The 24,858-nt window shown below is 40.3% G+C and overlaps 2 protein-coding genes across 2 annotated transcripts in view; both read left to right on the top strand.

Moving 5' to 3' along the window:
- RHAG (Rh-associated glycoprotein) overlaps positions 1–10,174 on the top strand; it is an 11,622-nt gene extending 1,448 nt beyond the window's left edge. Inside the window, exons 2-9 of the mRNA XM_017744962.1 lie at positions 3,244–3,427; positions 5,152–5,302; positions 5,498–5,645; positions 6,378–6,544; positions 7,409–7,546; positions 7,764–7,885; positions 8,590–8,675; positions 9,543–10,174. Of these exons, the coding sequence (XP_017600451.1) occupies positions 3,244–3,427; positions 5,152–5,302; positions 5,498–5,645; positions 6,378–6,544; positions 7,409–7,546; positions 7,764–7,885; positions 8,590–8,675; positions 9,543–9,763 (1,217 nt within the window). The 3' untranslated portion in view covers positions 9,764–10,174. The remainder of the gene's footprint in view (positions 1–3,243; positions 3,428–5,151; positions 5,303–5,497; positions 5,646–6,377; positions 6,545–7,408; positions 7,547–7,763; positions 7,886–8,589; positions 8,676–9,542) is intronic.
- A 5,149-nt stretch (positions 10,175–15,323) lies between these two features.
- LOC103622828 (cytochrome P450 2K1) lies at positions 15,324–24,268 on the top strand. The gene is made up of 9 exons (XM_008641839.2): positions 15,324–15,578; positions 17,128–17,290; positions 18,412–18,561; positions 19,026–19,186; positions 19,848–20,021; positions 20,611–20,749; positions 21,439–21,623; positions 21,708–21,849; positions 23,236–24,268. The coding sequence occupies exons 1-9, from the start codon at positions 15,324–15,326 to the stop codon at positions 23,421–23,423; spliced, it is 1,557 nt and encodes a 518-aa protein (XP_008640061.1). The 3' UTR covers positions 23,424–24,268.
- Positions 24,269–24,858: the final 590 nt, after the last annotated feature.

The following is a 24,858-nucleotide window of genomic DNA, read 5'->3' as shown; positions in this document are numbered from 1 at the left end:
TTGAACCACAGAATAGTTCGGTTTGGAAAGGCCCTTAAAGATCATCTATTTAAACACTCCCAGAGATGAGGCAGCCACAGCTTCTCTGGGCAGCCTCAGCAGATTACCAGAACCTCAGCCCTCTCACAGCAAAGAACTTATTCTTAATATTCAATCTAAATCTCTCATTTTTTAAATTTAAAACTGCTCCCTCTTGTCCTATTATTATCTGCCCATTCAATAAGTCACTCTTCCACTTTTTTATAAGCCCCCTATAAGTGCTAGAAGGCGCTTTAAGGTCTCCCCAGGCTGAACAAATGCAGCTCTCTTAGCTGGTATCATATTAAACCATCCCAATTGTATTGAACTATCCAAGTTCCTAAATTAGGTGCCCTTATCTAGACAGTGTATTGGGAATTACTCTTGGTTCACTATCACCCAGGAGGTGATAGTTTGGTCTAGACAAAAGCTGTGCAAAAAAACCCACACTAATAACTTGGCAGCACAGAAAATTGTACTAACACTACAATATAGATCTCTAAATGTAACTTACCCAGTTAGAGATCACCTATGCTTATTTCTTCACTATTATCAGTGTCTAAAAAGTGTTGGAGGAGTTTCCTGTTGTCTCCCATGCCTCCTGCACAGGCAGTGTATGACTCTGTTATTCCTGCACACTTGTCCCTCAGCTGCCCACACTATTGACCTCTGAGCAACCTTCTAGAATGCTTTGGGCTCATGCAAACCAGCCCCTTGACCTCCTCCTAGGCAGGGCTCCAGGCATAGCATGGATAAGGGACTGCTCTTAAGGTGGGAACAGTGTTTTAAGAGAGAACTTGTACTTCTTTAGGCCAGGCTGCTCAGATTACCAGTAGAGACATGAATTAAGCCAACACCGATATCATGCTGAACTTTTAGATGCTGACCTGACAGAGGTCATTCCCAATAAAGAATGGGAATAAAAGCAGATTTTCACAACACCTGTATTTTCCCTTTTAGGACCCCTTACTCTCAAATTTACCTGTATGAAGTGCAACAAAAGCACAGTTTGCCTAAGGACTTGGCAGAAATTTAATGCTGTGGTTGTATAGGTGTATTAGTAAATATCTTGAGCCAGGACTCCCCCTGAGTCCCCAAAATGATGGGTTCAAACTGCTTCCCACGCTATGCTTTAGGATGTTAACCCATCTCTACCTCAGAGATTTAGTTGTTTCATCTAAGAGCTAATTTATATTCTCAGGACTGCAGTGCAGGGCCTGATTTTGTATGCCTTAGACACTTCAGCACCATGACTGCTAGCTGCTTCAGTGGTTTTGAACAGAAGAGAAATTAAAATAATAGTGGAGGATCAGCATAGCTTTGCACTCAGGTAAGGAAGGCGAAGCTGACATCATTCCCAAAGCATAGCTTTGCATTACATCTCTTTCTGGTGATGCCAGTACAGGCACGTCAAATTGGATGGACAATTTCAGGTGTGTTGTGCCACTGTAATGGGAGAACAAGGGGGTGTGATGGTTCCTAGAGCACTACAAGAGGATTTCTTTAGTATTGCCATCCTGTGTGCATTGTCCTGTGAGCATCCACGACTCATGGCTTAGGAAAACTTATGCATCCCTCTCAGGGTTCTGTGGTCTACTACTTTAGACCATGCAAAATCAGTCTTAGTGTGTGCCACAAGCGTCTTTGTGTCAGACTAGCCACCTTGCAGTGGGCCAGCCTTGCAGAATTCTGGGCAGTGGCTTTGTTCAGGATCCACTGGCACGTTTTTCCCAATCCTTCTTTTCCTGTCTCACAGAATAGAAATGCTATGCTTTGTCAAAAACAGCTGGTTATTGAACCAGTTCCGTTCAAATCATGCTGTTTTCTTCCTCATTTAGAGCCATTCCAGACCTAGTCTTCTTTAAAGTAATGCATGAGAGGTAGTTGGAGGTCAAGGTACAGGCTAAACTAGAAGGAATTTGTCCTCAACACCCACGAATTAACATAGTTTTAACCAGGACATTTAATCATTTGTGTAAATAAGTCCAGAGAGCTTTAAAAAGTCCAGCCTGAAGAGGAAGCAAAAAGGTTGGAGATGTTTGTGAACCACCTGCATTTCTGTAGAATCGTAGAACGGTCTGGGTTGGAAGGGACCTTAAAGTTTTTCATCTCATTCCAAGCCAACCAACGATGCTGTTTCTTAAATGAAAAGTAAAGGCTTTTACTGCATATTTCAGTGCTAGGTCAGGGCTGGAAGATGACACTGCAAGTATAAAACAGTTTATTAGGAATCCCCAGTAACTTCTTAGACTTCTGGGCCCTCTTTTGGCTAAGCCTGGTAATGCAAAACTGAGGAATGCTTCAAGTAATGGGAACTGTAACTTCAAGTCAAATATTATACTAACCAGCTCAAGTTTTTCCAACTTATTGGCATGAAATATTTTTTTAATGGTGTCATTGTACTGGAGGTTCTTAATAACAGTAGAATTGGACAAAAAGTTGCAACTACAGGACTCAAACCTGTCTGGTTTAGAGTCAATTAAATCACATAAGGCTTAAAAGTAAAAAGTATATTTTAAAATATCAAGTATCCATGTTATGGTGACAGATTCAGTTTGGATTAAAAGAATTAAAAAGAAAATTAAAAGTAATAACTTAAAAAAGTAGAAAAAGAACTCGCCATATTTTAACAAAATTCGTATTTCGAAAAACAATCAAATATTTGAATGAAGACTAATTGTATGCTGATTATTTATATTAATTTTTTAGTTTAAGCTTTGTCTTAAAATTAATTTTTCTTTTATCCATGTACAAAGATCAATGTCTTGTACAGTAATTTTTAGGGATGACAAGCATTCCTTTGCACTGGGACACCTAACACTCACCCAAACAAATCCCATGTACAATTTCTGAGTTAGCCAGAACACACTGGCTCCAACCACCTTTATTGAAAAGGAAACATAACTTTTCTGTAAGGATGTGAAGCTGTGGGCATGTTCCAGGCAGCTTCACAAAGAGAGTTCAGTGCCAGACACATTAAATTTATGAGTATAGAGATCCAGTGGTTTTCCATAATGATATAGGCATCAATATAATCAATAATTAGTGTGGCATTTTCCAGACACTCAAGTCTTCAACTGGTAGACTGGTCATGAAGTGGGAAGAATGGAACGCATCCATGACTGGAGTTTGGAACTCTTTTCTATTCACTCCTCCTTTGTCCCTGGCTTTTTACCCTTCACAGTCTCTCTTCACAGTCACTACATAGATGTGTTTTCCCTTCAGACTTTCAGGATGTCCATGTGATGATATTTGTTGGATTTGGTTTCCTGATGACCTTTCTGAAGAAATATGGATTCAGTAGTGTTGGTTTCAACATGCTCATTGCTGCCTTTGGTCTCCAGTGGGGAATTTTGATGCAAGGATTTTGGCACATGAATGAAGGGAAGATTATTGTTGACATCAAAAGGTATATGTGAATTTACAAAACTTGATATTTCTATGCCTAAAGATATCAGGAGAAGCCATAAGCCACAACATCTATGGGGTCAGACTTTACCTAAGTTTCATTAAGCCTTATTGTCCACCTCTCCACATCCTTCTGCCCTTCACCTCTGAAGGGGCCACTCCTGGTGCACTGGGCCAAGGCAACCAAAGCTTGTGATGAAATGTGAGGTGCTATATTATGTGTGGGAGGTGTGGGTCCTGTAGAGAGATTGCTTTGAATCTCTGAAGCTGTGGAAGCTGGAAGATTTCCAGCAGTAGCACAGCACGTCCTGCATCCAGCAGGCACGGAAGGATCTCTTTCTGTGACACATGGGAGCACAGATGAAAGGCTGGAGAAGCATGTCTATCCACTCATGAGGTTTTCTTTTACTTCTTGAGGAATGATTTTCATGAGCGTCATACTCCAGCAGGGTCTGAACACCGATCACAGAATAAGAAACCTCATGGGAAATGTCTCTAAGCACATTTAATGCCCCTCCTATTCACCCATCCTGCCTCTACCAAGGTTTCAGAATGTTTTCCACATCTGCAGTTCTGTTTTCCAAGACAACTTGTAGGCAATTTTGAAAGGAACAGCATCCAAACATTACTGAGGGGAAAGCAGGAGCAATATAAGTAGCTCCCTAATGGTTACAGGCAGGCATGTGTAGAGGGACCCACAGGTTAGTGCCTCTCTGTGCTCCACGTTTTTGATGAATTTGAGGTTTTATTTACCTTTGCTATTCCCCAAAATATACTAACACTGCTCCTGCCTGACAGCTCACGCAAAGATGATGCACAGAGACAGAAACTTGTGCAAGGCTTCCAGGATTACATAAAGCATCTGACCAAAGAGCTCGCTGTCATCTTTGAAGCCTAGGTGGCAGTCAGGGACGGAAATTGAGGGGCTGGAGCATGTCCAGAGAAGGACAAAGGAGATGGGGAAGGGTCTGGGGCACAAGTCTGATGAGGAGCAGCTGAGGGAGCTGGAGGGGCTCAGCCTGGAGAAAGGGGGGGTCAAGGGGGACCTTCTGGCTCTGCACAACTCCCTGACAGGAGCGTGCAGCCAGATAGGGATTGGGCTCTGCTCCCAAAAAACAAGCAACAGGACAAGAAGAAATGGCCTGAAGGGACAAGAAGAAATCACACCAGGGGAGGTTTAGATTGGATATTAGGAAAAATGTCTTCACAGAAAGGGTGGTCAAGCATTGGAACAGGCTGCCCAGGGAAGCTGTGGAGTCACCATCCCTGGAAGTGATTAAAAAAACATGCAGATATGGCACTGGGGGTCATGGTTTAGTGGTGGATTTGGCAGTGCTGGGTGAACAGTTGGATTCAATGGTCTTAGAGATCTTTTCCAACCTAAGTGATTCTGTGATTCCATGATATCCCTGCATGTCCCACCACACTTCTCATCTGCCTTTTCACTATAATTTCAACCAGTTAAACACATGGATGGTATAAGTGGGAGGAAACCTTCTACACTTACTCTTCAGTAGCTGGTAAGATCCATACAAGATCTGTCTGGAAAGCTTTGATTTAATTTTTGTCCACAAAGAGGAGATTGATAATTTTGTATCTGAAGAGTTAAAGCTCTATTATTTTAATGATATCATTTTAATGGCACATTGGATATTACAGCTTTCAAACTAATTTTGGTTTTGTTCATGTGTTTTGTTTTGGTTTTTTTCTTTTTCTTAACTTCAGCATGATAAATGCAGACTTCAGTACAGCAACTGCTTTGATTTCATTTGGAGCACTCCTGGGGAAAACAAGTCCCGTTCAGATGCTGATCCTGACACTTCTGGAGATCACCATCTTTGCATGCAATGAACATCTAGTTACTGAAGTATTAGAGGTACAACTATTTAGCAATCACTCTTTTCTCTTTATAACAAATGCTTTCACTTTGTAATACTTCCAGTTTGCATATGCTAAGCTCTAGGTTCTACCATAGAAAATAAACCATTAAATCCTCCAGACTTCTTGTGCATCAGACCCCTGTCTTTCTGCTGTATAAAATCTGTGGCATGATTTTGGGTCCCTATTGCAGGCCACAGATGTTGGAGCTTCGATGACTATCCATGCTTTTGGAGCTTATTTTGGTCTGGCTGCAGCTTTCATCTTGTACCGTCCTGGTCTGACAAGAAAACATGAAAATGATGAATCCACCTATCATTCAGACATGTTTGCCATGATTGGTAAGTGAAGTAACATCGAGTGCTGATCAGCTGTTCATTCCTCTTCCATCTCTATTTTTTACTGATTACCTATTATTATGCTACATCCATTTTCCTAAGTACACTTCTGCAGGCAAATTCCTTTTAGTCTGATGCATGCACCGTGTTTTCAGTGGCGTACATATTTTTACAGTTTTTCCGTGGTTCAAAGAAAAGAAACATCAAATTAAAGATGTGTTTTCTTTGTGCATTAGTGCTGACTTTCTTTCTGTTAAATCTTCTGCCTTTCTGTAAATTTCCAAAGGAATTGGCCATAATTAAAAGGATTGAGCTGTGCCTGTCATGGTAATGAATGTTGGAAACTATATATCTACCTGTCCATGAGAACTGTTCATAGACCAATTCACCAGCTAAAACTTTCAGTTTTATTGATAGATGATAAAGGATTTGCATGTGAACTGTGTTGCCTATGCCTCCTATTCGGGCTGGGGTTTCAGAGTGGTGGTGAGCTCTGTCAGTCAGTCAGGCATGACAAGGGGTCATTAAAGCCTTCTAGCAAAATTTGACAGAGACCATGTGTCAAAATCCCAGCTGCCACTGTCAAAAACTTCTGCATATTCTATTATTTCTTCCAGAATTTTGGCTATTCCCTGTTTCTTATTAATCATTGCCCTCATTTCTTGTAGCTCACTCTGTTGTGTTGGCACTTGTAACTAAACAGCTTTTGCTTTGTTTTGACTTCTATTCATCCAGGTACCCTGTTCCTTTGGCTTTTTTGGCCCAGTTTCAACTCTGCCATTGCAACTGGCGTGAAAGCCCGGACAACAGCCATTATCAACACTTACTACTCCTTGGCTGCCTGTACCATCGTAACATTTGCCCTCTCCAGCTTGGTGGATAAAAGAGGCAAATTCAGTATGGTAAGAATCACATCTTAACCCCCGTTAAATTGAGTCAACCCTCTGTAATAAGGATGACTAGGCAGATTCCCAGTGTCTATCTATCTGTCCAGGCTATCTGGAGCCTTTGCTCATACTAGAGCTATTACACTTGTAAAAGCTATAGGGTCTGATGAGACGTGGCTGAGGGAGCTGGGGGGACTCAGTCTGGAGAAAAGGAGGCTCCGGAAGGATCTTCTCACTCTCTAAAACTCCCTGAGTGAGGAGGATGGAACCAGTGGGGGTTGTTCCCTTCTTAAAATAACAAGTGGCAGGATGAGAGAAAACAGCCTCAAGTTGCATCAGGGCAGGTTTAGACTGGATATTAGGGGAAATTTCTTCACAGAAAGGGTTGGAAAGCAGTGTAGTAGACTGTCCAGGGAACATGGTGGTGATGCTGGTTTGATGGTTGGACTTACTAATCTTAAAGGTCTCTTCCAGCCTTAGTGATTCTGTGATGATTCTCTCTTGTCCACAGAACCTGCTGGACCATAGCAACATTAGTCCAGTGTTCAGGCGGACTTTTGGATCTTATTCCAAAGGTGGTCCCACGTGAGCTTCCTTATTACGAGAGCCAAAATAGGTCTCTCAAGGCAATGACTTGTTCCCTGGCAATCTCACAGTGCAGCTGCACAGCAGGCAAAACCAAACCAGCTTGGGGCTGCCAGGCTGACAACCTTCCACCTCCTTGCCCTCAAATCCAGCCCTGTTTTCACCCACTTCTTTCCAGCTGCTGCAGTCATTTGTCTGAGCCCAGCATGTGCAAGAGAGCCTTCAGATGCACTCAGCCCTAAAACAAACATCTGTTCCTCATGTGTCACCTCCTCCTCCATGTCCCCTTTGTAGGTTCTCGTTCAAAATGCCACCCTGGCAGGAGGAGTAGCAGTGGGTACCTGTGCTGACCTGGAAATCCACCCTTTTTCTGCCATGTTCATTGGGGTCATTGCTGGAATTGTATCTGTCCTTGGATTCCAGTTCCTGACTGTAAGTATTGGGGACCCAGCTCTGCTCCCATTTCTTGTTTCTCTCTGGCTTTCCTGGAGCTCCCTTGGTTTGCTACAAAGGGAGGATAGATACAGTAAACTCCAGGTAATGGTGACTTTTAATAATCATTTGATTCTTGTACTTCTGCTCTTTCTCAATCTAGAGGTCATGAAAGACTATAAACTCACTATAAACTTCCTATTTCCCCTCATTGCAGCCTGTGTTGGCATCCAAGCTGAAAATTCAGGACACTTGTGGAGTTCATAATTTACATGGTTTACCTGGAATTCTGGGAGGTATTGCTGGCATCATAGTAACTGCGGCAAAAAGGGAAATTAGGTGAGTTATATAGAGAAGAGAGAGAGAAGTTTTTTTATTTTTTGAATGTCTATCCTAATTTGCTACCTTCTTTGGATCTAATTATGATCTTTTTTCAGAAATGCATCTTTGATTTGATGTCAGGCATTGTTTTCTCATTTAATTTGGATTCTTCTGGATCTCCTGCCTTTAACACGCTGTTTAAATGACAAGCTTCTTACAGATTAAAAGCTCAACTAAAAATAAATAAATTAAAACATCATAAAGAAGCAGTACACTGGACCATTCAAACATAGAAAAATCGTTATTACGACTCTACAATTACACTGCTGGTAATTGTAAGAATTCCAAAAAAAAAAGCAAAGTGGTTTTTTTCCACTATCTCATAAAACTCCAAAAAAGATGAAATGCTGGTCTTTTTGACAACAGGGAGTATTCTTTAATGGCTTGCGGGACGTTAATAACCTTCTCAAAGAACTTCTTTTCATCTGTAGCCTAAAACAAAGCTAAATTAAAGTCATGAGTTCTGCCTTGTACGTAGCAATGGCAGGATTTGTTGGACTCGATGATCTAGGAGATCTTTTCCAACCTTAAAGACTCTAGGATATTTTCCTATGAGTCACCTTGTCCAGCATGCAGCAAGTACTACGTCATAAGACTGATCATCAGTCTCAAAGTGTAACAGTTTTTTGATAGGCAATGTTTTGGTTTTCTACCCTTTTCAGGAATGGTCACTTGCTTACTCCTAGCATGCAGGCTGCTGCCCTGGGCAGTACACTTGGAATTGCACTGGTGGGAGGAGCACTGACAGGTCAGTATGATGCATATAGTGACTAAAAACACCTGTGAATTTAGAGGTTTCTCCATGAAGAACTTAAATGTATCAACAATTTCATGTGAATAATACAAAATTGAAATAATGGGTGATGGCATGATGGCAGAAACTCAAATATGGAAAAGTAGTTTTCCAATGTTTTTGTCTTCAAATGAAGTTCAGGTTCATCAGGAAGAATTTCTTCATTGAAAGGGTTGTCAGGCGCTGGAAGAGGCTTCCCAGGGAGGTGGTGGAGTCCCCATCCCTGGAGGTGTCCAAGGAACGACTGGATGTGGCACTCAGTGCTCTGGTCAGGTTGACAAGATGGTGCTTGGTCTAGGATTGGACCTAATGATCTTGGAGGTCTTTTCCAACCTACATGTTTCCATGATTCTGTGATTCTAGATATTTTACTGAATGCATGCTCCAAAGATGCTGAGTTTTATATTTATAGGAATAATAAGGCGTTGTTCTGGATGAAATTCTTCTCTAGATTCCGACACTTAAAATTCTGAACAGAAAATAGCTTGAGATCAAGACATACTCGATGAGGTGTCACATGTTTCCATGTGTTTGTGAATACTTACAAACAAACAAACAAAAAAATCAGGCTGAAATAGAAAATTTTGGTCTGAAGTCTGGTCAATTAAAAACAAGCTCTTATTTATGCTCTTATTTATGTTTATATGAAGAAATCTGCATCACCTCTCAGAATGAATGACCTAATGCCCCAGAATGGTTGGGCATTTCTGTAGATGAGGAAATGAATTAGAAAACTTAGCTGGCTGCCCAGGGAACATCTGAGGGACATTTATTTGGTCATTTTCTTCATTTTTTTGACCTCTGATGCTGGTTTTCCTGCAGGTGCTATTCTAAAGCTGCCCTTCTTGGGACAAGTATCTGACCAGAACTGCTTTGATGACTCTGTTTATTGGGAGGTAAGACACAACCTCAGTTCATTTTCGTTATGTTGGAGAATGTACAGACACTGCAGCCCCACTCTCCTGGCCTTTGTGGTTTGCACACATGAGTCAGAAAATCTGCCTCTTCAAAATTCAAAAATGCTGCTCTACCTCAGGCTGTGAAATTATCAAGGCCACCTCCAGGATCTTTTTTGGACTTCTTAGGTAATCATGCCTTTTTCATTGGACTCACCTTGAACAAAAAGCAGAAAGAGAGACAACAAATTGGTATCACAGTAGAGGCTTTTGTCTCTCTCTTACATGCTCACTGTATCAGGTATCCTCTTCCTTATCAGAGACTGATGACATATTCTTAATTTAGGCAACCTGAATTTTATCCTTTATGCCAGAACAAACCCAAAAAACAAGGCAAGAAGCCTATATGATATACATTCCTTGTAAATAAAATGTGAAGTCAAAAGGAAATTTTATTAGTTTTTTTAATGAATTAAACTCCTTCTTTTATGAATAAAATCCTGAGCTCATCCCTCAGTATCCAGAATTGATGGTCCATGTCAGGCTGTGTCCATGATAATAAACAGATATATAATAAAATATATATAGAATATATATATTCTATATATATAGAGTAGAATATTCTATAACCATGACGAGCAGAGCAGACTTGAAGTTGCCATGTAGAAAAATAGTTAATCTGCAATATTTGTCCTAATGATGCTCTTTCATGTTTCTAATGCTAAGAAACAATGAAAAAACACCCAAGTATTGTCCCAACCACGCCAGGTTTTTAAGATAGGGCTATAGATAGCTATATTTTTGTAAGAGAAAACAAGCTTGATTTTAAACTGCTTAGTCATTATGCCAAGCTCAGGTGAATAAATTAGGTCCTTCTAATATATTTGTTCATCAGAAAAAGACATCCCAAACTGCTCTTTGAAATTATATATATTTTATCTTTTGTTGTCACTGACAACAATATAGTTGTTGTAATAAACTTTGGATTTCAAGGTTATTACAGGATAATATACTTCATTGCAAGATTTCTGAGTTACATCCTTCAGCTGTATAGGGGTAATCAAGAAGAAATGAATTGATATTTCTTATTTGGACTTGAACAAACTTTTCACCAGAGCATCCCAGATTAACTTTTTTAGAAAGCGTGTTGTCTTGTTCTCTGACAGAGGAGAAAATGTGCTGGATTTTGAAGTCTGATTATAACAGGAAGCAAAATGTTGAAATAATTCTCATGGAAAAGCACAGAATACAGTGACTGATAAGGCAATATGAGAGGCAATATGAGTATCAAGAGTCATTGTTAACATGTTTATTGAAAGGGAGAAGAAAGTGAAATTGTAAAAAAACTTCATTATTGCTATAGATCTATTTATTTATTCTCATAGATTCAGTTAGTTTCAAGGACACAATAAGGGAACTGAGTAGGAGCTATGAAAACCAGGTGATTGCATAATAGGTCTTATTCTATTCAACAGTAATAAGTGGATTGCAGCAGTGTTAATGTCAATAAATAGAACCTGAACTAAAACCAACTCCAGAAAAACACGGATTGTTTGGAACTGATTGGAAAGAAACTACATTCAACCTACAAAAGACTCGGCAGAGAACTTCCATGGGGTGAGTCACTGACTCTGAAGTCACTGTCTCCTAGAAGAAATGAAAGCAGAAGGAAGAAAATTGTAGCTAAAGTAAATTAACTCTACCTAAGAAGTGATGTCAGTGGCTGCTCCGTTCAGAGACAAAAATTGAAGTAGCTGAAGGAACTCCATGAGGTGCCTTCATGCACGGGATATTCCACTGAGAGACAATGGATGGAAAGTGGAAATCAAACGGAACATGGAGCCTCAATCCATCATTCACAGAAAAGCTACTGCTGATGTCAGACCAAAGTGGGTGAACTTTCAAGATTTTTTCTATTTTAGGATCTTATTTCAAGCCTTACTTATCAGACTTAAGGGGGAAACTCCTCTCATATAAAATAGCACATATTTTCAGTTCTGCTGCAGTATTTTTCCTTGAAAATCTTTAGAAAGATACTAGGCAGGGATGTCCCATATGTTATACCCACTGTATACTGCTACATATGTCAGACTTCTATCCATGAATAAAAATACATTTGTTGTATCACACTTTAGTTCAGATAAGCTCTTTTGCAGATGTGCAATGACTGACTCTCTTCTACCTTGTTGGCTGTAAGACGTCCTTTATCCTCTCAAAGCTTTCACACATTCATTTTTGTAAAAAAACTGAGGAGACATTTAACAATGTAAATATCACATTTGTAAAGATTTTAGAAGTATTTTGTGCATGATTTACAAAGTGTTGAAGTACTTGAAAAAGATTCCATCTGTGGACAGCCTGTAAAAATCTTATCCTCAATACATGAATTTCACCCCTCAAATTCCTACTTGGAGATTCAGGCAGTCTTTCATTCACCTTGAATGGGTGAGGTAATTTCACTAGTTTTGCATGCTGACCACAGAGGAATACTTGAGTGAGGAAGTACAACTCACTGTCAGTAAATCTTTCAGAATTGTAGAATCCTTAAGGTTGGAAAATACTCCCAAAATCATCAAGTCCGACCTTGGATGGATTATCATCATAGCCAGTAAACCACATTGAGAAGTGCTGTGTCTACTCACTTCTTGAACACTTCCAGGGATGGTGACTCCCCTGCTTCCCTGGGGGAATTATTCCAATGTTTAACCACTCTTCCAGTGAAGAATTTTTTCCTAACATCCAACCTGAACCTTCCCTGGTGAATGATAACTTCAATAATTACATTTAGAGTTGTTGTTTTTTTTTAATCAAAAAGGGAAAAAATGAACTATACAGTTTTTTTCTCCAGTTCTGCTTATAATCTTTCCATAGTAAGTCATACCCTCATCCTCCAAGTACCCATTATTGGCTTCTTTTTTAGCAGATTCCTCCCCCAGAGAAATCAGTCCCTTAGGTTCACTCAAAATACAGAGTAGGGAGATGAATACTTTTGTTTAATCAGAGCTTTACATGTTACTTTCTTTTCCATGTGACTGTGCCCTTGAAGTGTACGATTTGTTTTTCCAAAAGTATTTTACCCTAATTGCTCACCTCCACATTGCAAATGCCAGTGGCATTTGGTTCGCTGGCTTAGGGTATTGTCTCTGGTTGGTTATCTCCCAATTAATCAAAGTTTTGAATACCTTGAATCAGCAGAGCTTCACTAGTAATTAGTTACAACTTCTGTGTAATATATGACTGGACACTTAAAAGACTTAAGCTTAAAATATTTTACTAAGTCTTTTGTTCCATGAGGAAGCCTTACACTGGCAGGAAAGGAAAGAAAGGAGTTAAGCAAGACACAGAGGGGAGGATGAGCTTAGAGGATGGGACTGAAAAGTAAACAAAAGTTAAAGTACAACTATTCTAAATTTGAGGTTCAAGATCATCAGCATTTTTTTTTCTGTCTCATAAAAGACTGGCAATGTTTTATCCCTTCCAATAATTGCTCAACACTGTTTCTGTCTTACCTTTGTTCTCACTTTGACTTGTTTCTACATTAAAAAAGCTTAAATAAGGTATTGTGGTTTGTTGGGGTTTATTTAAATGGATAAAAACTTTAATGATATCTTCTTTAACTAACCAAAGGTCAAGCTTACTGTCAGCCCTTTTCAGAACACCAGCGGGTGACCATAGCTTTGAAGGCTGTCTTACAGTTCTTCAGTCCTACCTCTGTCAGAGCAGTATCTTTGTATTTCATTACTGAAAAGAAAATTTATTTGAAAGCCATTGGCTCAATATTTGCTTACAAAATTCCTTCTAACATTTGTGTTCAAATCTGCTACTGAATAAATGCATAAATTGAATGACCAAATGACCAACTGGATTTGTTTGACATTTCTTGGGGATGTCTTCTTTCTCTCCTACTGGGATCAACCTTTTCAAAAAGTATGTTAGCAAACTATGTCTCCTCTTGCCAATGGAGAGCTCTTCCTGTTCATCTCAAGCCTGCTGCAAAATGTTCACCTTTCAGCCTCCTCTCAGTTCCTTGCTATTAGTTAAATTCCAGATATATGTGGAAAACTCGACATTTTCAGTGCCTTTTTACCCACTCTGGGAAGGTGAAGTAGAATCAGGCCAACTGGAACATAGTTGGACACTGGCCCTGGACTTTTCCCAGGACACTTTCCAGGTAGGTGAAATGTCCTGGTCCCTCCTTCAGAGCCCCTGGGGACAGCAGCAGGCTCACAGTGAGCCAATCCAAGAGCAGCTTGGAGCCCCCCCTCCCAGGCTCCCAGCCATGTGCCAGGGCTCTTTTTCTCTAGATCTCTGCACCCCCATTCCCTGGGGAATTCCCCCATTCCCTCCTCTCCTCTGCCTCTGATCACGTCTCTGCAGGGATCCTGACACTTTCGGGAGAGAAGGACAAGGGGCTCAGCCTTGAGGCATTTCACACAACCTTCAGGTTCTGGCCTCAAGGCCACATGCAATTTAGTGTTCTAGATTTCTACTAGAAAACTCTTCCAAACACTGTTCTGTGGGCTGTGACTCAACTTTTCTGTTCAGCCTTCCCCTTGGCTTCTTCTTTCAACACCTCCTTCTCTGCTGTTCACTCTCTTAGACTCTGAGACACCTGAGTCAGGCTTTACCTCAGCCCCCTATCCTCAGCCAACAGAGGACATCTTTTCCCAGTGCTGTGTCCAGTTCCGGCATGCCCAGTACCAAAGAGATATGGACAGACAGGAGAGATATGGACAGACTGGAGCGAAGGGCCACAGAGATTCTGGAGGGACTGAACATCTCTTATATGAGGAAACACAGAGAGGTGGGAGTTTAGCCTAGAGGAGAGAAGGCTCAGGTGGATCTTACCAGTATAAACACCTGGGGGAAGGATCAAATAAGCCAGAGCCAGACTCTTCTCAGTGTGGGCCAAGTGCCAGGACCAGAGGCCATGGACACACACTGAAACACAGGAGGTTCTCTCTGAACATCAGGAAAGACCTCTACTGTGAGAGTGACTAAGCACTGGGACAGGTTGCCCAGGAGTTTGTGGAGTCTTCCTCCTTAGGATCATATAATTATTTAGGTCCTTGGAGATACTCAAAACCTGTCTGGGCACAGCCTAGGGCAACTGCCTCTTGGTGGCCCAGCTTGAGCAGAAGGCTGGACCAGATGAATTCCAGAGACTCCTCCAAACTCAATCATTCCGTGATTCTGTGACTTGAAATTCCCAATGAATTCAATGGAATCAAAGTTATGGCACCCCTAAACACTTAAAAAAAAATTAAATCTGTGTGCAGTACTCCCCTGGGCAATGGAATTTTGATTTCTCAAGGGTATCAAGGATATCTGTACTAATGACAAAAACATGATTAATCAGTAACCAGGACAGCGTGCAGAATTTATGGCTTTCATAGCAAATGTCAGGTTAATGACCTGAAATTATTTATGTTCTTGGACTTTCACACTTGCCCTGTCACCTACACTCCCACCCAGTCACACACTGGTTAGCAAATATTTATCTGCTCCTGTACCCTTCTGAGGATTCATTAGGAAGGACAGGGGAAGAGAACAAGTCACCAACTGCAAGTAAAACATACCCTTCACTAGAAAAGAGGTTTATGGACTAACACAAGGGTGTCTCGAGCGAAATTCTTGCAGGAGGACAGAGACCCAGAGTCCACATTTTCTCTTCTCTCTTCTGTGGCAAATACTTGGCTGAATAGAGATGGACTGGAAGAGCAGCAATTCCATTGTTTTTGTGTTCATCCTGGCTCTTCTATCCATTTTTAAAACAACAGGTTTGTGGAACAGCAGCACTTCCACCGTTTTAGTGCTGATCCTGGCTTTTCTATCCATTTTGAAAACAGCAGGTTTCTGGAACAACCAAGGACAGAATTTTCCTCCAGGACCAAGACCATTACCTATAATTGGAAATATTCTTTTGTTTGATTTGAAGAGACCCTACAGGACTTATCTACAGGTACTCATTTTCTTTTCTATTGGTTCTGTCACTGAGCCCCATAGTCCAAGACGTCAGAGAGTTTCTCCTATTGCACCTGATGTATTTTATCCATGGATGAGCCTTTAGCAAGGGACAGGAGATGGTTATTTGAGCAGAAAATGTTGAATGCAGCATGTTTTTTTTGCTGTAATACTTTCTCAATGCATCTAGGTTTCAGCCTTCAACGACTCTCAAATTAATAGCAAGTGCCCACCTTATTTTTGCGGTAATTCTGAGAAAAAGGCAACTGAAGAGGGAACAATTTTGATAGGTGGTCGAAGTCCTAAAAAGGCAACTGAAGAGGGAACAATTTTGATAGTGGCCTTCCACTGATTGATGCGCCTGGAGCTGTGACTAAAGCATCTTGCCTGCACTGATTTATCTACGTTCTCATCTCTCTTTCCTCTTTTCTTCCCAAAAGCTGAAGATATAACTATATACTCTTAATATTCACAGCCAATCTTTGCCAAAATAATAAATCTTTCTCTTTACTTCTAGTGCTTTGAGTCAGAAGAATTCTATGAACCTGCTCCTTCCTTAGTGTTTCTTCTGCTTAGACATTAAAATTACACATCCTCCTTGCTGATGATTTTGAAAGGGACATTTGCACCTGTATGGATGCTGCATCCACAAATCAAAAGATTGCTTAGATGAAATATCTGGAATATCACCAACACAGCCCAATCACGTTGACAAAAGCAAGTTCCACTTGTTTTCAGGCCAACAGAACCAACATATGTCTGCTCTAATTCAGTGATTCCACTCTAATGCTGGAGGTCGATTCTCTGATTTGAGCCTAATTCAGATATGGGTCACTGCTCCTGTTATTTCAGCTGGCTGTACTTGCTTACCACTTGGTGAACATTTGGCATCTTGATGCTAAACATAGTTGCCTTCTGTTTCTCTCTGCAAATGGACTAGAAAATAAGTGCAGTCAGGAAAACCCCTGCCAGTTGTCAGGAGAACCAGGAACACTGAGTTGCACAAAAATAAATCTACCTGTACCAGCTAAAAAGGTACAACATTGTCTCTGAGACAGATTCATGCTGGATGTAGTCATGTATAAAAAGTTTGAATTTACCTAATGCTGAATCCTAGCCCGGAAACAAACTGGGTTTCTTTTATATATTAATGATAGCAGAGGTTTGAACAGGTTTAGCCTGTAAACAAAAGGAACACAATAGTATAGAGGTAAGTGTGAAGACATGAGTCAAAAATTGAATTTACAAGGGTTTCTGAGGGAAGACAGAGCTGTCAGTGCAATCTTTTGCTGACTTGGTATTTCAGCTGATGTCACTTCTGCTCAGTTTAGCACAAGTGGACTCCTCTCCCAGCTGTACCATTTAGTCATCCATCACAATGTGCACATTACCATTGTTTAAATCAAGTGTCTTTCCCTGTAGTCAGGAAAATATCTAATATGTTAGTAACCCAGAGGCAGGACTGGAAAATAAGCAGCACTGGAAAGGGTGATGAATTTCTTTGTAAGCTGTAAAAGTTGTAAATCACTGTTCTCTTCTCCTAATAGCTGTCCAAAAAATATGGTCCAGTCTTCAGTGTTCAGATGGGACACAGGAAAATTGTAGTGATTTCTGGGTATGAGACAGTGAAGGAAGCTCTCGTAAACCAGGCAGATGCATTTGCAGAGAGACCTAAAGTCCCAATCTTTGAAGATTTGACCAAGGGAAACGGTAAGTTGGTCTTATTTTTCCTTATCAGCTTGACCTACTCAGTTTTTTTCCTGTAGACAAAGCAGGAGCTGGGACAATACTTTGGATCAGAGATCACAAAAAGCATTGGAAATAGGGAGACATTTCATTGATTTCAGCACGTTTATTCAACTTTGAAACTACTGACAGTGGCAACAAGACAACCATAACTCTAAGAATAACCACAGGAACAGATAATGGATAGTGACACACTTCCAGGATGTACAACAGGGCATCCATGCCAGAGAAGCATTTCTAGGTCTCATGATATGGCTCTGGACTTGCGGTTTTTTGGCTTATCCATAGAACCACCCTTTCTGAAATTATTATTCTACTGTTGTTCATCATTTCAAGTGGTGAATAGTGCTTTTAAACTCAGAATGTGACAACAGATAGCATGTAACACATAGAGAACTGGAGATTTATTTTTAAAAGGGAAATACTGTCTACTGAGCTGGGTTTCAAAGTAAGAATTTCAGACCCAAACCTCATTCTAATTTAGCATGAGAGTTTCAAATTTGTATCTCTAAAGATCCTTGGACAAATTCAGGAATAATTCTGTGAAAAATGTTAACAGCTGTATCTTTTGATCATATTATTGCATAGAAGCTTACTTTTCATTGTAGTTTTTTATTTGAAAAAAAAACCCCATAGCTGAAGTCATCTGTTAAATGGTATAACAATTTCAGTAAAAAAAAGGTGATAGTGGAGGTTTTAAGACTTCATATAAATTTTAAAGACATTTGTGCCTACTTAAGTTTTTCCTGCAGTCACCAGAGATCTCTGTTCGATTCCACTTCCAAGCTATGGTGACCAGCGGTCCAAACTTGAATTTCCAATGCCCACCTTCTTTCAGTGACAAATGTCTTTTAGGACATATATTCTTCTTAAGATTTGATTAAATAAATCTTAGATAGGTTATCCTTTGCTTGTGTAATAACCCTATTTCTGAGGATTAAAAGTACTTAAGGCACAGTGGTGTTTTTCCTCATCCAGATGCAATTTAACTTGTTTTAATAGTGACTGCTACTAAACAGCTCCATTCTATGCCTACAAAATTATTTAAAATCTTCTGCCACCCTGAAATGTTCTCTTGGTCTCAGGGGTTATTTTTGCTCGTGGTGAAAACTGGAAGGTGATGAGAAGATTTACCCTCACAACCTTACGAGACTTTGGGATGGGCAAAAAGGTCATTGAGGATCGAATCGTGGAGGAGTATGGGCACCTGGCGGACACCATCGCCTCACAGGAAGGTGGGTGGATTATTCCTTCTTCAAGCCTGTAGAATCACAGAATGGTTTGGGTTGGAAGAGACCTTAAAGACCTTCTCATTCCAACCCCTTCCCATGGCCAGGGACACCGTCCCTTAGACCAGGATGCTCCAAGCCCTGTCCAACCTGGCCTTGGACATTTCCTGGGATGGGGCAGCCACAGCTTCTCTGGGCAACCTGTGCCAGGGCCTCACTACCTTTAAGGTTTTGTCCAAATACGCAGAGGTTTTTTGAGCCTTCTCAAGTTCCGACCTTTTTACAAAATTTACTTCAGTTTGACGAATTTGGCTCCTCTGGCATTTCTGTGTCTTGGTATGGTATTCTGACATTGGAAAATAATAACAGCAGTCAATCATAACAAAAAAAATCAATATTTAATATTAAATTTACATTTACAAATTACACCTCTTGCCACAATGTAATATATTCTCTTGTTCTTTGTCTAGGAAAGCCCTTCGATGCCAGCAAAATAATTAATGCAGCAGTTGCTAATATAATTGTGGCAATGTTGCTTGGAAAACGATTTGACTATAAAGACTCCAGATTTGTGAGACTTCTACATCTGACCAATGAAAGCATGAGGCTTGCTGGGAAACCTTTGGTTACGGTAATGATTCACATGTTTATGTTGCTGCTCCACTGGATGCCACAGGAAAAGAGCAATACTGGTAGTCAGTTTCTTTTATTAAACAGGAAAATCTGAGACTTCGAGGGATAATAGGTTGACAAAGCACTTTCTTGGACAAAAAAAGCTTGAGAGACAGTCTGGGAATCATGAAGTCAACAATCAAACCCCCAGTCTCTCAAAAACATATTTATGATATAGTTTGAAGAGTGATAATGAGTAAAAAAATACCTTCTGATACTTGTATGCAATGCTGTCACACATTGGATTGATTTATGTTCCTCTAGGCTTTGAAAAAAAAAAGAAAAAATGTTAGTGGAAGAGCTGACTAAAACAATCATAAAAGTTGCTGGCCAACATTTCCATCTCCCTGGTGGCAACTTGAAGCTGTTTGAACCTGACACCTACACTGCTCCTGAAAAATAGTGATTTGGGGTGGGGTTTTTAAATCTATTCAGTGGTCCTTGATGAATTTTCTACCATGAATTCATCCAGTCACTTTTTCATGTTCTATAGAACAAAATATGAATCTTAAGTTTTTGACTTTGTATCTGCAAAATAGACCAAATGTTGCTAATTTGTTTCTGTAGTATTTTCAGAGCTCTGGCTGATAAATTCTCTCTCATAACTTCCACTCTTGTAGATGTACAATATCTTCCCATACCTTGGATTCTTCCTAAGGGCTAACAAGCCTCTCCTCCGAAACAGAGATGAATTCCAGGATTATGTACGAGTTACTTTTGTAGAACATCTCAAAAACCTGGACAAAAATGACCAAAGAAGTTTAATTGATGCTTTCCTGGTTAAACAGCAGGAGGTAACTGAATCTTTTCTTGTTGATTCCAAATTTTATGGCTCTATGAAGACATTTACAATTACCTTTCAGTTCTTACAGTTACAGCTAAATTTCTTTAGGGAAGCTGTCTTTGAGAAAACACATATAACAAATTGGCAGAGTTGAACAGATACTTCATGCTGTTGAAGTTCCAGCCTCTTTTAATCAGCAAACATTTATCCTTATTTATTTTCTTCAGACTATATCAATATATTTACCAAGGCTTTTTATCTTCTCTCTCTGTTGTCCAAGCCCTTCTGGCTCTTTTGAAAACATAATGCATTACAGAACAAAATCACTACCTGGGCTTTATTGGGACTCTTATTTGGGGTCTCTGATATGTCTGGGTGACCTTCCCCATGGGGAAAGCAGCTCTCTTTGCAGCTGGCCGCAGTAAATACAGAGAGATGTCAGCACTCTTCTCCAGGCACAAGCCCACAGCTTTTCCTTGTCTTTCACACTTTTTTAAAATATAGGATTTATTTCTTAGCAAATGTTTATCCACTTAAATTTCATTTTCACATGGAAAGCTTTAAGTTTTCATCCTTTTATATCAAACACTTTTTTTCAGAAATCCACTATCAGTGGGTATTTCCATAATGACAACTTGCTAAGCTTGGTGAGCAATTTGTTTACTGCTGGTCTTGAGACAATTTCCACCACACTAAACTGGGGCTTGCTGCTGATGCTGAAGTACCCTGAAATCCAGAGTAAGTGGTTTTATGGTAGATACTGTTAGGGCATTAGGGACCAAACAGGAACCTGGAGGATCAACATACCTGTTAATAGGCCAAGTTACAAAAACCTGAGATTTCCAGCCAATTACTGTCTCTGTGCCCTGTGGTTCAGACCCAGTGAGGGTCACACTGGTCAGCCAGGAGCACAACACAGAGTTGATACAGGCCAGGCCCTTTGCTCAGGCAAATCTCATTAATTAATAAGAAAAGAGCTGTCCTGTGTTGGTCAATGAAATTGTCCCAGGTTCCCGTCAGAAACTGTTGATAAACCAAAGGCCTGTGCAGATGTTAAATGAGTTGTACTGAGGCTTTAGGGACCTGAGAAGATTCAGGGAATTGCCCTTTGCCTGGCATCTCCATTCCAGATGATGGTACAGGGTTGTTCAGAGTCTAATGGGGGTTTTGAGACAACCCTTGGGCAGAACAAGATCTTTAGATAGAAGAGAGGGCAGAAAAAAAGTCTTTATGTTTTTTGTTGGTAAAGAATCAATCAAACACTGTAGTCCTGTTCACCTCCCATTATTTCTGAAAGGAAAAAAAAAAAAAGATTTTTGGAGAATTTATGATTTGCACTCCAGATCTATTATACTTTCCATTACTAAAGCACAGTGTGTCTCAGGGGCAAATGAATCCTTTTATCTTAGAGTTGATTCTTTCTTCAGAAAAGGTTCAAGAAGAGATAGAGCAAGTGATAGGGTCCAACCCCCCACGGATCGAGCACCGAGCTCAGATGCCATACACAGATGCTGTCATCCATGAAATTCAGAGGTTTGCCAATATCCTGCCCCTGGATTTGCCTCATGAGACTGCTGCAGATGTCACCCTCAAAGGCTATTTCATTCCCAAGGTGAGATGCCTACAAGATTGCTTCTTTTAATATTTCCTCTTTCTGAATTTGTCCAGGGATTCACTCCTCTGTCCCATTTCGCAGGGAACCTACATCATCCCTTTACTGACTTCCGTCCTGAAAGACCAGTCGCAGTGGGAGAAACCAGACATGTTCTACCCTGAGCACTTCCTTGATGCCAGTGGGAAATTTGTGAAGAAAGATGCTTTCATGCCTTTTTCAGCAGGTGCTTTCTCTTTTACATTTACACAAAACACACAGCAAAAGGTGCTTCTCTGTATTTCCTGCTTCATTTTTCCATGCCCCTTTTAAAAAGTCACAAATAATGTCAGCTGGGTCAAGATTTCATAAAGTGTAACAACAAGGAGGAGTTGTCATATAAACCCTGTGTAAAATCATATAAATTCTGTGTAAAATCAAGAGACAGAAGGGGGTTGCCCTTTGAGGCTTCCCCAGAGTGCGGCCTTACCTGAGTTTACACACCTGCACCATTTGCCAAAGCATGGCAGATTCTAACCCTGCTCCTTCTCTGGCATTTTTCCTGCTCTGCAGGCTCTGTAATTGCTCTTTTTAAGTTCTCATACATCACTCTCTGGCTAACTTCTCTATCATATCCGCAACACTCTCCATTTTTTTTATTGGTCCTATTTGTATATTTTCAATTCTGCATGATATTTGAATCAGGTTTTTTCTTGTCATACTCAGCATCCAGTACACAGTAATTTTGGGGGGGGTTTGTTTGTTTTAGGGGGTTTTTTTGCAGGGTGTTTTTTTGTTGAAGAATGTATGATACTTCCAGTTCCCAGGCCTTCTTTTCCAGATTTAAGTCTAGATGTCCCAGCTGAAAACACATCCAAAGAGTGTCAGGTCTGGGCTTTCCCTGGAGGGCTCATTTTGTATAACAGCCATGCAACAGCTCTTCATTTCCCACTTTCTGTCACACAGGGGAGTTCAAACAAAATTTTAGTTCAGGTTTTTGTTAGTTCTGGCCTTGAATCCTCATGCTATGCATAAGGCAGTTTACAAGCTGCTGGATTTGACAAAACTGAGAAGTATTTATATTTACAGCACTTTTGAATATCCATAGAATATCTCCCCCACCTTCCTTCTCAGTCCCACTCCAGCCAGCATTTGTGAGTCTTCAAGGAATTTGCTGACAAATTTTTATATAAAAAATTGCCTATGAGTAGACACATAGACCCAAAGTCTAGACTAAACCAGCTGGTCTAGGATGCAAAAATTGAGCCAAGTAGAGCAAAAATATGAAGAAAAAATTCAGATTTTATTGAATACTGGAGTTAAGGAATTCAGAATACATTTGCATACATTTATCTCCAAATGCAAGCATTTAGACAAAGGAAAAGAAAAAACCAGCTGCCTTTGGTATGATGCCTCTAAAGATCAAAATTCCTCTCTTTATGATAACTTGTACCCAACAGACTTTTAAAAAATCTACTGTGTTATTTATTCATACCTAGGATATGGCATTCAAAGGTTCTGGATTCCCATGGACCTTTTTAAGAGTAAGAGCTGATAAAAGGGTATTTTTCTTCCAATACTGAAGAAGCAGCTCTCACTGGTTTTCTTGTGGTCGTTCTGCATTTCCTTCCAGGGCGGAGGATCTGTGCTGGAGAGACTCTTGCCAAAATGGAGCTCTTCCTCTTCTTCACCAGTCTCCTGCAGAGGTTCAACTTCCACCCTCCACCTGGAGTTTCCAACTCAGACCTGGACCTCAGCCCTGCCATTTCATTTAATATCATCCCCAAACCCTATGAAATATGTGCCACAGCACGTTCCTAGAGCTCCAATCAGCATCCACTGTGTTTGAAAAATCTTTAATTTACTTTTCGATTAGATCTGTCTTCTTAATTCTTTCACCAAAATAATCTGTATTTCAATGAAGGTTTTCAGTACTTCAAAGTGTTGTTGTTTTTTTATTTATTGGGGAGGGCAGAAATGGACCAGAAGTGTGAACTAATTGATGGCTCATGGATTAATCTCTTAGATCACCTAATCTTGGCTAAATAACAGACCCTCAGCTTTCTTATTCTTGCTGCCATTTTCACTTGGCAATGAGTGTTTGTTGAAAACATATCCCAAAAAATGCTGTCCAGGTTTTTCCCAAAGGACATTTGGACCACGAAGCTGTGCTTAGGTTGTACTAGGAGATAAATGTGGGATGTTCAGAGCTTCAGGTTGTCAGAACAGAACAGCTGTTTGACCTTGGCTGTCAGATGGGGTTGAAGCTGCTCTGGATATCCTGATATTCCCCAATGGCTCCAGCGCAGCTTCTTCCCTTGGCTCTTCTCCTGACTCCTTCCATTTCCATACGCAAAGAAATCAGAGTTCTGTACTTGCTGTAGATCACTTCTGAGGTAAAACCCTAAGCCAAGTTGACCTGAGTCCAGACGTTCATTAAGATTTTCCTGGGTATTCTTTAAATGGATAAACTCAGTAAATAAAGCATACACACATACCTACTTAAAGCCAAGGTTTGTGAAATTGAAGTTCCAGGTGCTCCCAGGTCAAATCACACACACTCACAGCTCCACATACACTGATCAACAGTGAACCTTCTGGAAGAGGCCTCAAATCTCATCAAAACCAACAATCTAATTCTACAACTCTGTCCAAGAGTATCCACCATCAAGACAAGCTAAGGCCACCTCCTAAATGTCTGGATTTACGTTCCCTGGCTCACGTTGCCCTGGTTATGTGTGCATGACAGCCCCAAAGTAACAACCCCCGCAGCCAGCCTACCATAAATCACCCAGTGTTGAGGGAAGAAAATGTAATTAATTATGGTGTGCCTCTGTAACTCTCCAGCCCTGTAGTGCAGAAGCTCATTCTTCAGTTACTGCTGTTTCAACTTCCTTGTGTGGAAGCTGTATCTGACTCCTACCCACTGCCCTTCTCCACACTTTCTTTCCAAAATAAAAGATTTTTAAAAAGGAAAAGGTCTCGCTGTGGTTCAAGAAGTTCAAAACCCACACAGTAAATCACCCTTAATGAAAGCAAAGGAGTATATCTTTACTTAACCTTTTCCTGGCATGCAGGAAGATCTTTAACCCATGTTCTGGCTTAAATGATTTTGGAGTAATGGTTGTATCAGTAAATGCTCCCTTTTCCAAGTGATCACAAATTTGAGAAATATTTCTAAATATATTCCTTTCCATGTGATTCAGGATAAAGCAAGTACTTAATCTGGTTTTCCTCATCCTGTATGGTTTAGGTA

The sequence above is a fragment of the Corvus brachyrhynchos genome, unplaced genomic scaffold (genome assembly GCF_000691975.1).
Source record: "Corvus brachyrhynchos isolate BGI_N302 unplaced genomic scaffold, ASM69197v1 scaffold116, whole genome shotgun sequence".
In the NCBI taxonomy this organism is placed as follows: domain Eukaryota; kingdom Metazoa; phylum Chordata; class Aves; order Passeriformes; family Corvidae; genus Corvus; species Corvus brachyrhynchos.
This window is presented reverse-complemented; position numbering and strand designations above follow the sequence as displayed.

Bases quoted from the DNA above. Each gene is read 5' to 3' on its own strand.
- LOC103622828 (XM_008641839.2), top strand. From the start codon at position 15,324: ATGGACTGGAAGAGCAGCAATTCCATTGTTTTTGTGTTCATCCTGGCT. The intron at 17,291-18,411 runs GTAAGTTGGTCT...TCTTGGTCTCAG, and splicing joins AGATTTGACCAAGGGAAACG to GGGTTATTTTTGCTCGTGGT. The intron at 21,624-21,707 runs GTGAGATGCCTA...CCCATTTCGCAG, and splicing joins AAGGCTATTTCATTCCCAAG to GGAACCTACATCATCCCTTT.